The 15,482-nt window shown below is 43.5% G+C and overlaps 1 protein-coding gene across 4 annotated transcripts in view; it reads right to left on the reverse strand.

Moving 5' to 3' along the window:
• The window catches only part of TMC5 (transmembrane channel like 5), a 43,832-nt gene that overhangs the window by 12,523 nt on the left and 15,827 nt on the right, over window positions 1-15,482 (reverse strand). For 3 of the 4 annotated variants that reach the window (XM_008696946.1, XM_008696945.1, XM_008696947.1), the window contains 8 exons: window positions 14,815-15,063; window positions 12,051-12,202; window positions 10,073-10,217; window positions 8,781-8,936; window positions 5,905-6,056; window positions 3,476-3,554; window positions 2,029-2,126; window positions 69-164 (listed from right to left, as the gene is read on the reverse strand). In XM_008696946.1, coding sequence (XP_008695168.1) covers window positions 69-164; window positions 2,029-2,126; window positions 3,476-3,554; window positions 5,905-6,056; window positions 8,781-8,936; window positions 10,073-10,217; window positions 12,051-12,202; window positions 14,815-15,063 — 1,127 coding nt within the window. The remainder of the gene's footprint in view (window positions 1-68; window positions 165-2,028; window positions 2,127-3,475; window positions 3,555-5,904; window positions 6,057-8,780; window positions 8,937-10,072; window positions 10,218-12,050; window positions 12,203-14,814; window positions 15,064-15,482) is intronic. The other variant, XM_040635264.1, reaches the window with a different exon arrangement.

Genomic DNA, 15,482 nt, shown 5'->3' on the forward strand with positions numbered 1-15,482 from the left:
TAACAATAGCCACAACATCCCCACTTACAAAATATTTCTGAGTCAGTCTGAAGATTTTCAAAACTTACCACACCAGAGTTTGTGCATAGATCAGTTCCAAGACATTCCTGGCAATGTCAAACTCCTGTAAGCCAAGACTTGTCATAAACTGCATTCCAATGAGTCTGTGAAAACGTCACTGAGTTTAGTCTCCAAATCATCAACTCTCGCCTTCAAAAGATTCCCCACAATCAACAAAGGAGAGCCTTATCAGTTTGAAATAAAGTCATAAGTTTCCTTGCTAATGTTTGAAAAGTTCCAAGTATAAGCATATTTCCAAAGAAATAATTGAAGGAATTGAGGGAAAATTGACTCAATACAATGCATTCAAATAGAGGTACGGCCGAAGAGGTTTAAAAAGATTCTAGAGGGGTGCCTGGGTGGCTCAGGTTAAGCATCTGACTCTTGATTTCGGCTCAGGTAATAACATCAGGGTTGTCAGATCGAGCCCTGCATTGGGCTCCCTGCTGGGCACGGATCCTGTCTAAAATTCTCTCTCTCCCTCTCCCTCTGCCCCTTCGTCCGCTCTAAAAAAAAAAAGAAAAATTCTAGAGAACTTTATTTAAGTTATCCCACCTGCTATTTAAATAGTTAATTATAAGCTAACAATAGATATTATTCAAATGAGATCATTATTAAAATTATCCTACTATCTTATTTATACCACTCTTTGCTTGTTCAACCATTTTCATAGGGACCAGATAAATTCAGCACCTCCTAACCCAAATAAACTGAATATTTTTCCAGTTTTGATCACTGCTATTGGATTAATAGTGTTTGCCCATTTTCTAAATCCACAAGAGGAAGCCAAGGTCTCCATTTATTCTGAGGAAACTTGAGACCAGTTTGAATTCTTCATACAGAGAGGATGCTCGTTTAAAAAAAAAAAAAAAAGAGGGGCGCCTGGGTGGCACAGCGGTTAAGCGTCTGCCTTCAGCTCAGGGCGTGATCCCAGCGTTCTGAGATGGAGTCCCACATCGGGCTCCTCTGCTATGAGCCTGCTTCTTCATCTCCCACTCCCCCTGCTTGTGTTCCCTCTCTCGCTGGCTGTCTCTATCTCTGTCGAATAAATAAATAAAATCTTTAAAAAAAAAAAAAAGAAAGAAAGAAACTGCCATAAAACAAAACAAAACAAAACAAAACAAAAAAACCTCCTCACCTTTACGTCCAGACCCTGGACAGAGGCTGTAATAAAAGCGAGCTTGGACAGACTGAATGAGGAGATTGGGCATGCAACGTACCCACTGAGGAAAGAATCTTTATGTTATGTCATCCTATCACGGGGGCAGCTTGCAGAAGAAACATGTAAGTGTCTATAAGGAATGAGATGCCCGGCATATTATTAACAAATAAATGAACCAATCAATAAAAGAGGACTATATATGGACCAGTGATAATACTGCCTCAATTCTGCATACCTGGCCCCTAAAATAACAGCACATTAATCAAATTCAATTAAATGAATCATGACATAAATTGAGATGTACTCTCTGGGAAAGATGCCACAGCTGAGTGATAAGATTAATAAGAGCAAACACCACAATGATTTGCAGTGTGACCCCATTTTTGTCTTTGAAATTATATAAAACAGACACATACACAAAGCAGTTTGTGCACAGAAAAATCTGGAAGGATATACACTAGAATTAAAATTATCTATGGTGGAAACTCAAATGACTTTCAGTTTCTGTGTTTTATTTCTAGCACTTTTTTTTTTTCAAGAAAAGGTTGTAAAGGTCTAGCTGAACCAAATGTTCAGGACCTGGACCACAGGACTGTCAGATAAAAGTGAAATATCGGTTAATTCAGAAGAATGCAGTATCCCAAAGAACAAAAGGCAGACTTGTAACAGTGCATGTGGAAGTATATAAGAGACACTTATGTACTAGGCATGTAAGTATAAAGGATACCCATACTTTCTGCTCAGCCAAGACTAGGGCTCTGGTTCCAACATCAGGCATTAATTACTCAAGGCTGACAAATATTTACCTCCTCAGGAACTCGCCCAGGAAGGAATCAGCTAAAGAGAACACAAAATCCATCAGAAGGAGTCGATAGATTTCCTGGCCAATGAGGGTTTCCCAACACTGAAAGGCAAACAAAAATCAGGAGATGGGGGGCGCCTGGGTGGTGCAGTTGTTAAGCATCTGCCTTCGGCTCAGGGCGTGATCCCGGCATTATGGGATCAAGCCCCACATCAGGCTTCTCCGCTGGAAGCCTGCTTCTTCCTCGCCCACTCCCCCTGCTTGTATTCCCTCTCTCGCTGGCTGTCTCTCTCTCTCTGTCAAATAAATAAATAAATAAAATCTTTAAAAAAAAAAAAAAAAGAATCAGGAGATGGGAAGGGGCTGTTGCTTCCCACTCAGTTCCCATCCATTCCTGGCATCCTGCACTCATTAGGACATGGCTAGTAGCTCAGTTTGACCAAATCCTTGTGTACCCAGAAAAGCAGACCCACTCTGGGCAGAGATGCACCATTAGTTTGTTGAGTTTGTTTTCAAGGGTGTTGATTCCCTTTCTGTGCCCCTTCAGTAAGTCTGGTCCCCCACATGTACCCCAAGCTTTCCCTTCTCACTCTCTCTCCTCTTAAAACTTTTCATCCCTGGCCTATGCTCTCTGGATCCCATTTCTCAGCCAGGGAGAGTAGAAGGCATCAATGGCAATAATGTCTTCACTCTTTTTATTAACCTTATGAAAATCTATTAATAATGCTTGATTAAGAAAGTGGCCTAAGGGGGCGCCCGGGTGGCTCAGTCAGTTAAGCATCTACCTTTGGCTCAGGTCATGATCCCAGGGTCCTGGGATTGAGCCCCACATTGGGCTCCCTGCTCAGCGGGAGCCTATTTCTGCCTCTGCCTGTTGCTCCCACTTCTTGTGCTCTCTCTTTCAAATAAATAAATGAAATCTTAAAAAAAGGAAAGAAAGAAAGAAAGAAAGAAAGAAAGAAAGAAAGAAAGAAAGAAAGAAAGAAAGAAAGGAAGGAAGGAAGGAAAGAAGGAAGGAAGGAAGAAAGAAAGGGAGGGGCAGGCCTAGGAGTTTGGCAGGCTAACACAAATTGGAAGGCTGAATTAGTCAGTTCATGAAACTGGTGGTCAATTACCTCTGCAGGAAGTCACTGCTATGAGCTGATGGACTGGGAGCTTTTAGATTTGACTGAACAAGGAGAGGGAGGTTTTGAGTGCACAGCCCAAGGATGGATGGATGGATGGATGGATGGATGGATGGAAGGAAGGAAGGAAGGAAGGAAGGAAGGAAGGAAGGAAGGAAGGAAGGAAGGAAGGATGGATAAATGGACAGATGGAAGAATGGAAGGATAATATGATATCTACTCTAAGATCATGAGTAGAAACTCTGAGAAACCAGAGAAACTCACTTCCTCCCTGGTGGTCAAAGGTTAAGAAACCAAACTCAAGGCAGAACAGCATAGAAATCTCACCTCTTCACCAGCCTGGGCCACAATGTTGAGCCAATAGTAGCAAAGAATTCCAATGATTGATATTTTCAGAAAGATGTTTCTAAGTAGCAGAAGAGAAAACAACTATTATTACCTTCCATGACAATTATTAGAACTGTTTGCCAATATTTCCTTTTGGTCACATGGTAGGACTGAAATTTCTGCTCCCCTGTGGTTTGCGTGGGGCCATAGGGCTAGTTCTGGCAAATGAGTTGTGAGCAGAAGTGAGGTGTGTCACTTTGTGTCACTTCTAGGCTGGAGCATTTAAATGCCAATGAGACTCTCTAGAACTCACTGTCTTCCCTCTGGAATGGCCATCAGCAATATTTGAGATGGTTGCTGCTCTCAGCCGGGACCCCTGCACGAATGACATGAGCAAAACCCCCTACCATCCACAAAGGACATAGCGTATGGGCAAGAAATAAATCTTTGTGTTCTAAGCCATTGAGACTGAGAAGAGAGGGGATGTTTGTTACTGCAGCATGACCTAATTTATATCAACTGATATACCCTCTTTTGGTGTATCTCCAAACTATCTGATTTCACCTGTCACTGATCGTAAAAACAGTAAACATACATACTATTCACTGGGTGCTGACATGGACAGTACGCTGTGTTAAGAACTTTACTGAATCACCTTAATCTTTACAACTTAATGTTTACAACTTTATAACTCTTAATCCTTATAACTCTATCACCAGGTAGATAGCATTTTATGTCCCTCTTACTGATGAAGAAGCTGAAGCTCAAAGGTGAAACAATTGAAACAATTTGTCCAACGTCACACAGCTTGCGAGGGGCATGACAAAGATTGAAACTGAGGATCATCTGCTCTAATAGCCTGAGCTCTTACACCCAATCATTTTGCCGTAAATCAACACCTGCTGGTTTTAATAGGGCTTCAGCATTGGTGTGCCAAGAATTGTGTGCCAATAAACTAGTGGTTCTTAAAGTGTGTCCTCCAACCCAGTAGCATCGGCCTCATCTGTAAATTTGCTAGAAAGGCAAATTTTCAGGCCCCACCCCAGATCTACTGAATCAGAAACTCTGGGGACGGGGCCAAGCAATCCCTTCAGGTAATTCTGTTGTACGCTGAAGATTGAGAACAGTAGTGTTAGACAATACCTTCCATGAAGGAAGAGAACTGGATCTGTCTTTTTCCATGCCAGATCCCCAATCTCTTGCCCATACCTAACTTGCAGCAAACCCTCAATATCTCCTGGATTAATGCGTTAGTGTACTTTTATTGCAGGGTAGCTCCACGTTAAACTTGAAAACACCCATCTAAGCTGAGAAAAGCTCATCTTAGATCGAAAAGAATTGTCTATTTCTGAACTTTCCCATTTTCTCTTCACGCAGAGAAGACTTTGAATATTTTGAATATTTTGTGAAGCAGTACAGATGGCTGATGGCTATGAAAAGACAATTAACCTCTTTAGTGATCAGGAAAAACACAAAAAGCAAAGTGATTGTTTCAAAATGGCCCACTGAGGGGCGCCTGGGTGGCTCAGTTGATCAAGCCACTGCTTTCACCTCAGGTCATGATCCCATGGTCTTGGGATCAAGCCCCACATCAGGCTCCCTGCTGAGCTGCTCCCTCTCCTGCTCCCCCTGCTTGTGCTCTCTGTCAAATAAATCAATAAAATCTTTTTAAAAATATGGCCCACTGAGCATACAGGTCTACCACCCCTCCATCCAAATTCTTCAAATGAGGTTGGAGAGCTGGTCAGGAGTCAGATCTCAGAGGCCATGGAAAGTAAGGGCTCTGGAATTGATCAGTAAAGAAACCCAATTTGCATTGTACAGACCTATTGTTATAAACACCACCATAACCAGAAACTAGTCAGGGCACTAGTCAGAAGAAGGAATAAGGACAAAATTTGGGTAATTTTATGCTTTGTTTATCAAAACCCTGGGGTTACCTCTAACACAAAAAGGCATACCCTTCCAGCCAATGATTTGCCAAAAGCACCCCCTCTACCTCCAAATGGGTGTCTGAATTACAAAAATTCCCCTCTTTCTCCCAGCTGAGGCAGGGGCAACCAAGGCTCATAGCTTGACTAATGGGAACACTGGATAAATTTCAGTCCCCACACAACTCCTCAGCCGGGAACATTTTGCAGTCTACAACATACACATCTGTACATCTCATAACTGAGACCTATCTTAATCCTCAGGCTGATCACAATTGGCAAAGATAAGCCCTTACTTTGAGCAGATGGACTTCACTGTATTTTCTGAGTGCTTTTTGGATTTTCTTGCTATGAACCCACAACACACAAACACACTTTATTCTTGGAATTCTTTCTGGAAAACAGCACTTTGGTACTAGAGCCTAACCCTTTCTAGCTCCCACCTCATTGCCCTCTGTGCAAATGGAGGCTGGTGTTGGACGAGGCAGACACACCTACCGGATCAGGAGGGTATAGACTTCGTGCCGTGGCATCTCATACCGCTCCACCAGCCTGAACATGGAGTAGAGGCGTGGCACAGCCAGGTTGATGCAGGACACAAGGAAAGGCAGTAACAGCACTGCCCCAGGGTCCTTGTGGCTCTTCAGGAACTGTAGGGGGTGAAGGGAAAGAACTGAGATGCCAAGTGTGCACTGAACTCCTCGGCCTTCCACAGAAGACTGCCCACGATGGGAAAATGCCAGGAATAGCTCCTCTGGGGTTAGCTAGCAGGCTACCAGTTCTTGAGCACTTACCCTGAGCCAAGCATCACCCACATGACTGCGGGTAATCCTCACAACAGCCCAGCAGGTGACTATGAACAGACTTATCTGATTGGCAAACTGAGGCTCAGAGAAGCAAAAATGCTTGCCCAGGGTCACCCACTAGGAAGTGGCAGATTTGAACCCGGTCGATGTGTCTTAGGGGCCTGAATGTAAACAGCCATTCTGTGACTTTACTAACTTCAGAAAGAGGTCTGGGGTGATGAGAAGGCGCTCCCTGGCTTTCGGAGCAAACCCTTAAATCTGGTGAAGTTATAGCACGTGGGTATCGATCACTGTAGAATTTTTCCTCCCCTCTCCTGTGTGGCCCTGTTCATTTTCACCAGGCTTCGCTGTCCTTGGGTGCTGAATTAGGGGGAAGGGAGGCCTCCACCAGCCCACGTTATACCTTTGTATGAAGTCCAGAGAGGCACCCCTTTCTTCATGTGAATGCGACACCCAAGCATTTGGTTCAAGGTGGGGTCTAGGGTGTCCCTCTGCCAGGCATCCTTGGAGTAAGGGATTCCAGTGGATTTTTCTTCTGTCTCCCACTACCCCCTTCCCCACCCCCAGGCCTGAACCTGCCTCCCTTTACCTCTGGATGGTTTTGAAAGCCCCACTTGAACTTCTGCAGTATTTTTGTAGCCAGGGTAAGCCGGGTCCAAATACGGCCCCCTCCCCACGCTTATAAGCTGCAAGGTCTGGAGCCAAATGCATAGCTTCTCTAAGTCTCTTTTCCCTGTCTGTATAATGAGGAGATAATCGTGTAACCCACAGAGTCATTTCAAGAATTAAATGAGACCAGGGGCACCTGGATGGCTCAGTTGGTTAAGTGTCTGACTCTTTAGGTTGGCTCAGGTCATGATCTCAGGGTCATAGGATGGAGCCCCACATGGGGCTCCATGCTCAATGGGGAGTCTGCTTCAGATTCTCTCTCCCTCTGCCCTTCCCTCCACTCTCTCTCTCTCAAATAAATAAATCTTAAAAAAAAAAAAAAAAAGAATTGAATGAGACCAAATAAGGCAAGGTCTGGCCCCTAAATAACACAGGTAGGACATCACTCACAGAAAACTGTATTTGCCAATGAATATGACCCCTGGAGCAGTACAAAGGGTTGTTTCTGCCTGGCATAGAGCAGATGTTCGAACAATAGGAATGACTCCACTTCTGCCTCCTCACCTCCTTAGCTGCCCTCCTTCACTTCAAGTGGGTGTAAAGAAAAAGCTTCCAGGTGAAGAAGAAACTCAGAAGTTTTCTTTATGCCTATAATTGCCTGGTCACAGTTTCCACCCTAGGTAGGCATTGCCAAGCCCTTAAGCATTGAGACTCATTTTCCCCTCTTTCAGGGCACTCCTTAATACGGTTAATGGCAAACCCTCAGGTTTATATAATCCCACATCCATTTTCTTGCTGGCTTCTCCTTTACTTATTCACCCATTTGATTGAGCACCTCCTTTGTATGATGTATTGGGCCTGAAGCCCAGCTACCAGACAGATGTATAAACAGGTATTTTCAATACTACACATGATAAGGACACAGGGAAAGCTTACAGAGTCAGGAACATCCAACTCAGTCTAGTGAGGGTGGTGGTGGTAAGAGGAGAAGTTTGCCAGATAAAGGAATTAGGGAAAGTGGGTTGGAAAATGAACTGCACATTTCCCACCTAGAAATAAGGAAAGGCATGGTGTACTCAGGGAACTGCGTTCAGTTCAGCATGTAGTGTTGTTGGAGTATAGGACATGGGTAGTTGTGGGGTGTTGAGACTAGAGATGTGGGCAGGGGTCAGATCATATAAGATCTGTCAATCATGCCATGGAGGATAGATTTTATATTGAGGGTAACAGGAAGCCATTAAAGAAAGTGACATAATCAGACCAATCTGTACCACAATTCTAGAGGTCAGCAAACTGGCTACAATCAGCCCCATTTTCCAGGGGATTTGAAAACCAAAACCTACAGAAAAACAGTACTTTGCCCAGATCACCCAGCTAATTAGTCTCTGAGTTCACACCATTAGGAAAAAAAGAAAAAAAAGCTAACATTCCTTCATCACGCACAGTACTGGACACTGAGTCGACTCTTCACATAACTTTCTCTGGTCCTGACCACACACCTACAAAGCCAGGTACGATCATTCCGGTTTTGCAAGTGAGGAATACAGGGATCAGAAAGGTTAAATCATTCACGACAGTCCATCAGATCACAATACTTGCTGAGTATCTACTCGGTGCCAGGGGCAGTGGGAGGCATAAGGGATATAATAATGAAGGAAGAAATCCCAGATCCCAGGTCTGTGGTCCAAGTGCCCATCTCTCCACTAGCCCAGAGCTTCTCACTCCAAGGTGTGCACACACATCACCTGGGGACACGGCAAAGATAGATTCTGAGTCCGTGGGCCAAGGGAGGGCCCCAAGATTCTGCATTTTTTCATGAGGTTCCAGCGATGTCAACACTGCTGGCCACGGAGTCTGGTTTGAGTAGCAGCTCTACACTGCTCTCCCCTCCAGCATTCCACCCCACCCCTTCACCTCGTTCTGTGCTCTGGACCCTGGGGCTTCTGCCTCTGTGGTTACCTCTGAGTTGTTCTCAGCCAGGTAATAAACAGCGACACAGCAGGCAACCGCCACTCCAGTAGAGACAACCCAGGCCGCCAGGTGGGCAGAGAAGCGGATCAGCTGCTGACTGAGCGTTAACTTGACATTCTCCTGAAGGATTTCTGACAGGTTTTCCTACAAACACAAGGAAGTCAAGTTGGCCCACAGTACCCTCTCCACTGTTAGCAAAGACTCTCCGGGTGAATGCTTGCCACTCCGAGACACAAACCCACCCCAGATCCACAGAAGAAAGAAAGGGGAAAGCTCACGTTGGACACGGATTATGAGAGACCCATGGGAAAATCTCAAATGGACCAAGAACCCCCATCACGGCGTCAAACCCCTTTTCTATCTTAGAGGAACAGATGGGACCAACAGATTGGGACCGTGCTCTTGGGGAAAGTGCTTTGAAGTCATGAAACTCTTTTTTGAAGAATAAGGCTTGGTATCTACACCAAGAAGTCAGCAACTTCAAACCTCTTGTCAAAACTCCTTTGCTTATAAATTCTGCTTGGTTTTTTTTTTTTTTTTTTTTTCCTGTTTCACCCATCCCCCCACCCAGCTCCCCTCTGGGAACCACCAGTTTGTTCTCTGTATTTAAGAGTCTGGGCTTGGGGTTTTTTTTGTTTGTTTATGTGGTTTTTCGTTTTTTCCCCTCTTTCTTTTTAATAAGTTTTCTCCTACAAACCAGGGTTTCTCAACCTTGGCTTTAGTAACATTTTTCAGCCCTTATTCTGTGTTGTGACAACTTTCCTGTGTATTGCAGGATGTTTAGCAATTCAGGCCTCCACCCACTAGACACCAGTAGCACCCACCACCTCACTGTGACCATCAGGAAAGTCTCCAGATATTATCCTATGTCCCCTAAGGGGCAACACTGTCCCGAGTTGAAAACCACTGGAAAAAAGGTTAAACTGGAAACTGTGAGGTCAAGAAGAATTTACACTTAACGTTTTGACATAAATCCTTCAACTGCCCTCCAGTAAATGTGTACCAACTACAGAGCCACCAGGGCTTGTGAAAAGGTTCATTCTCTAAACCATCGGCAGCACTGGGCATTATAAGTATCTTTAGGTGTTTCTGGTTCTGTTTGTTTCTTTTTTATTTTCTTCCTTTTTTTTTTTTTTTTTTTTTTTCTTCCTTTTTTTTTTTTTTTTTTTTGCCATGCTCATGGACCACAAGAAAAAAATCATTATTACTTTAAGAAAAGTTATGGACATACTAAAGGAAGCTGGTTTGGGAAGGTGTTGTGTAAAGCAAGCTCGCCTTACCCTTATTTCAGTGCTAAGATTCTTCTGTTTCAGCTTGACAGCTGTTTCGTGAGTGATGGTGAAGTCCCAACAGAAAATCAGTTTAGCGATTCCTCTGGAGTAAATGTGGGGGTTAATGAAGTTGTTCCGGAAATACCTGGCCATGCTGGGGAAAGCAGAAACCAAAATACTCAAGGGTGATTGGAGCAGGCATTGGGGAGCGCAGGAATTAAGCAAAAGAAAGTCCGATCATTAACAGGGAAAGGAAACACGGCAGAGCCAGCCCCAGGATCTACTGGAACAGTGTGATCTCAGACATAATGGTTAAGAGCACTGGCTTCAAGATCTGACAGGCCTGGCTGACTATCCTGGATCGCCACCTGGGGGATCTTTGTTGTTTTAACTGCTATGAGCCTCAGTTTCCACATCTATACAATGGGGATAATAATAGGACCCACTCACAGAGCTTTTATGAGAATTGTATGAGTTTTTGCTTGCTGCAGCACCAAACTGACCCAAACTTAGGGGCTTAAAAACAACACACATGTATTCTCTTACTGGAAGTCAGAAGTCAGAAAATGGTTCTAAATTCAAGGTGTTGGCAGAGCTGTGTTCCTTCTGGATGCTTTGGGGGAAAATCTGTTCCCCTGCCTTTTCCAGCTTCTAAAGGCTGCCTGCATTCCTCGGCTTACGGCCCCTCCCATCTTCAAGGCCAGGAGAACAGCATCTCCTAGCCTCTCTGATTTTGACCCTTCTGCCTCCCACTTATAAGGCCACTTATGATTAACTGGCCCATTTTAAAATCCTTAATTTAGTCACATCTGCAAAGTCCCCTTTGCCAGGTAAGGTAACATATTCACAGGTTCTGGGGACTAGGACCTGACATCTCTGGGAGGTGGGGGGCACTGTTCAGCCCACCACGAGAGGCAATGTAGCAGTTACAGTAAGCACTTTATCAAGGCAGATGCTATTATCACAGCAACGTTAGCAGGGCTCAGTGAAAAATCAGCCCAGGAGGCACTTAGCACTAAGCCTGACACGTAAAAAGTGCTGTGTAAAATGACACTACCTCTCCAAAATTTGCCACCACGGACTTAACAGCAGCTTAAGAAACATTTCCTAGTTTGAATAAAATAGAACAAAATGAAATCTCACTTTACTTCAAGCTATGGAGCTGGCTCTGAGGTTGTTACGGGCTGGACTGAATACCCTAAAAGTTCGTATGTTGAAGTCCTAACCCCCAGTACCTCAGAATGCAAGAGTATTTGGAAATAGGGTCTTTACAGAGGTAATTTTGTTAAAATGAGGTCGTCAAGGTGGACCTCATCCAAGATGACTGGTGTCCTTATAAGAAGAGGAGATTAAGACTCAGACATGCATTGAGGGAAGACTGTGTGAGGTCACAGTGAGAAGGCAGCCATCCATACACCAAGGACAGAGGCCTGGGAAGAAACCAACTCGACAACACCTTGATCTTAGACTTCTAGCCTCCAGAACTTGAGAAAACAATTTCTTTGAAAACACACAAAAACCTCTATTCTTTATCAAAACGTATAGTCTGTGTTTTATTTTATTTTTTTTAATTGGTTCTCAATACCCTATTTAATTCTTTTTTTATAATAATATTTTTTATTATATTATGTTAGTCTGTGTTTTAAAACAGGAATGATCAGGGGCGCCCCGGGGGGCTCAGTCAGTTAAGCATCTGCCTTTGGCTTAAGTCATGATCTCAGGGTCCTGGGATCGAGCCCTGCGTCGGGCTCCCTGCTCAGCAGGAGCCTGCTTCTCCCACTCTGTCTACCCCTCTGCCGACTTGTGCTCTCTCTCTCTGTCAAGTAAATAAATAACATCTTAAAAATAAATAAATAAAACAGGAATGATCAGACAGCAGTAGGAAGTCAAAATTGCAGAGACACTGTTTCCTGGGTAACTTTTGAGTCTCTTGATTTTACCTCAATCTAAACAGAGCTTAGAATCAAGAAATGCAAATGCTCCATACCTGTATAGCAAACTGAAAAAACAGACGATCAAACACGCTCCGATTGTGAAGAGGTAGGCCAGCTGCATGTTGTAGGATGCCCCACCGTTCCTGTGCCGGATCGTAGAATTGGTGTAAAAGCCATAGTACATCACTGTGTTTCCAAAATAACCCTGAAAGTGACAATAAACTCTAGGTCAGGTGGGTCTACCAAGAAAACAGTGACTATGGTCAATCAGCACAGTGCATCTTTCCCCTCTGCAAAAAAACTTGCATCAGTCAGTTTAGACATTTTGTTTGCAGGGAAAGGACACCCAAGGCCACTGAGAATGTAGACATTTTATCACTAGGCTCTTCGAGTTGGAAAGGACTCTCAAACCCTCCTTACGATGGAGGGACCTAGTTGTCACCACCTGAAACAGTGATCAAACAAGACATGGCTAAAACCAGGACAGCCAGCCAGTATGGGCCCCTGTCACCTGTTAAGTAGTATGGTCAAACATAGAAAGGAATCAAGGCATTAGGTCTAAATTTCAGTTTACAGGAAATAAGAGGCCAGAGGAATAAATCAAAGAGACCATAAGGAAACAATCAGACAATTCCAGAAGGTAGGACATTGGTGTCTGCATGACAACTGGCCTGATTTCTGCAACAAGCCAATGTCAAGAAAAAAGGGGGTTGTGTCTGGAGAGATCATTCTAGATTAATTGAGAATTCAGAGAAAATGCAAGCAAATACAAAGTATGGGCCTTAACTAGATCCTGGTCTGAAGGAGCAAGCTACGGGACAACTGGGAAAATTTGAATATGGTTTGGATTTTAGATAATATTATTTTTTTAATTTTGCTAGGTGTAAGAACTGCAGAAAGTGTCCTTATTTTTCAGAGATGCATGTTGAAGAAGTTTGGTGTAAAATGTCCTGATGTCTGTAATTTACTGTAAAATGCTTCCAAAAACTAGTAAGATAAAACAATATGGCAAAATATTAACAATTTAAAAACCTATGTAGTGATTAATATGAACGTTTACTTAACTACTGTTTATTTTCCTATGGGTTTAAAATTTTCCATAATAAAATGTTTCATATATACAAATATAAAAAATATACATCAGGGGCTCCTGGGTGGCTCAGTTGGTTAAACATCTGACTGTTCTCAGCGTAGGTCTTGACTCTCAGGGTTGTGAGTTCAAGCCCTGTGTTGGGCTCCGTAAAGAGCTAGACAGTAAATCTCTTTGGCTTGGCAGCTAGAGCAACAGCTCCACTCGGCCACCATAGCAGGAAGGCATCGCAGACACATAAACCAAGGGATGTGGCCATGTTCCAAAAGGATTTTATTTATCGGCACAAATTTGAATTTCATGTATAATTTTCATGTTTCACAAAATGTTATCCTTGTTTTGGTTTTTTTTTTTTTTCAACCATTTAAAAATGTAGAAACAGGTGGCAGGCCACATTTGGCCCTGCCTGTAGTTTGTCAATCCCTGGTCTACAGAATCCCAATGGCAGAAATCTTTTCTAGAAGGTAAACTCACAAGACAGGGACCATATGTCTCTCAGTAGGGAGCTGGGCAAATAAGTTACGGCTGCTGTTAAAAAGGATACTGTGGATCTATATAGATGCTCAAGGTACACAGTGAAGCAAAAAATGTTGCAAAATAAGACCTGTAGTAATCTGTTTTCTTTTTTTTTTTTTAATTTTAAAAGATTTTATTTATTTATTTAAGAGAGAGAGTTCGTGCACAATTGGGGGGAGAGGCAGAGGGAGAAGGAGAAGCANNNTCCCTGCTGAACAGGGAGCCTGACACGGGGCTCGATCGTAGGGGCTCGATCCTCGGACCCTGAGATTATGCCCTGAGCCAAAGGCAGACACTTAACCGACTGAGCCACCCAGGACCCCATCTTTTTTTTTTTTAAATGCTTACCTATCTACTTACGTATCGACTTAATTATCTAACTGCATATGTTTGTACATACCTGTCTATCTCTGTCCATATAGAAAGAAAACAGTGGACAAAGATATGCTCTGAGCTGGGGCATTAGACAAGGGAAAAAGGCTAATATGGACTTTCACTTAAAGTTTGCTCTCTTCTCCAGTAGGAACCTTTCAAAAGGAGCATTGTATTTTGTAGAAAGAAAAATAAGAAAGAAAGTGTAGCTCTATGAACACCAATACGAGATGTCTACCACAGAGCGGGTGAAAGAAAGCAAGTCATAGGTGGTATATATGAATAATTCATCTTTTGTTAAAAAAACAAAAGAAAGGGATGCATATTTACATGTGTATATGCGTGTGTGCGTGTGTGTGTCCGTATGTGCACAGAAAAGGAGATAGTGAACAACATAAACTATTAATATGGTTACCTCTAAAGACAGAAAGTCTACTGTGTTGTGTGTATGTTACTTTGAGGGAGAAAAAGAAACACATTTTAAAGCCCCACTTTCAGGGCACCTGGGTGGCTCAGTCCCTTAAGTGTCTGATTCTTGATTTCAGCTCAGGTCATGAATCCAGGGTCCTGTGTCAGGCTCTGCACTCAGCAGGGAGTCTGCTTCAGATTCTCTCTCTCCCTCTCCCTCTGCTGTTCCCCCACCTTCTCCCTCTCTCTCTCTCTCTCTCTCTCTCAAATAAATAAATAAATAAATAAATCTTTAAAATACACAAACAAACAAATAAGTAAAGTCCCACTGCCCCTATCATTTGACTCCCAGGCAAAGTGAGAGGTCTGGCAAGGTATGCCCAGGGGGTTCCCAGCTGGTGAACTCCAGGTGGGCAAAATTAAAGACTTACCGCCCCAGTGAAAAACTCCAGTCCGGTGAACTGGAGGGTGTTCTTCTCAGCCACGGTAAACTGAGGGATTGTGATAAAACTGAAGGTCACAATGAACGAGAAAATGTTGAACTTCAAAAGCCACTTCAGAAAGTTAAAATAGGAGAGGACGCTGGTTCCGAACTTGCCTCCGATGACCTTCAACGTCTTCTGCCATAGGCTGACGGAATCGAGCAGTTCTGATAGGCTGTTCTTAGATCTCCGGTACACCTGGGGTAAGACACCAAGCATGCGGCTTGACATTCCTTCAACAAACACCTACTGAGCAGGTCCCATAAGAGCAAAACCGGCCACTGTGTCTAGAGCATTGTAACATACCAGGTATGTACTCAGCGTGTTTGTAAATGTTATCTCATTTCATCTGCAGGACCACTCTTCAAGGTGAGTGCTATTATTACCTCCCCAGGTTTGCTGTCGAAGGTGACACTCACAACAGCTCAGCTGTCCAAATAACTCAGCAACCTCTTAGTTCTTTGCATGCCCACCTGTTTTGTCTGCATCTAAACTGACCCAATTTCTATGGCTTTCAATGAAAGAGCCCTGAATTTTGGGTTCTCTTCCCCTTGGGTCCCTTTCATTCCCACTCTGCCACCTCCCTGTTTTTACCCTCTTGTTATGCCCATTTTATT

The sequence above is a fragment of the Ursus maritimus genome, unplaced genomic scaffold (assembly GCF_017311325.1).
Source record: "Ursus maritimus isolate PB19 unplaced genomic scaffold, ASM1731132v1 scaffold_2, whole genome shotgun sequence".
Classification (NCBI taxonomy): domain Eukaryota; kingdom Metazoa; phylum Chordata; class Mammalia; order Carnivora; family Ursidae; genus Ursus; species Ursus maritimus.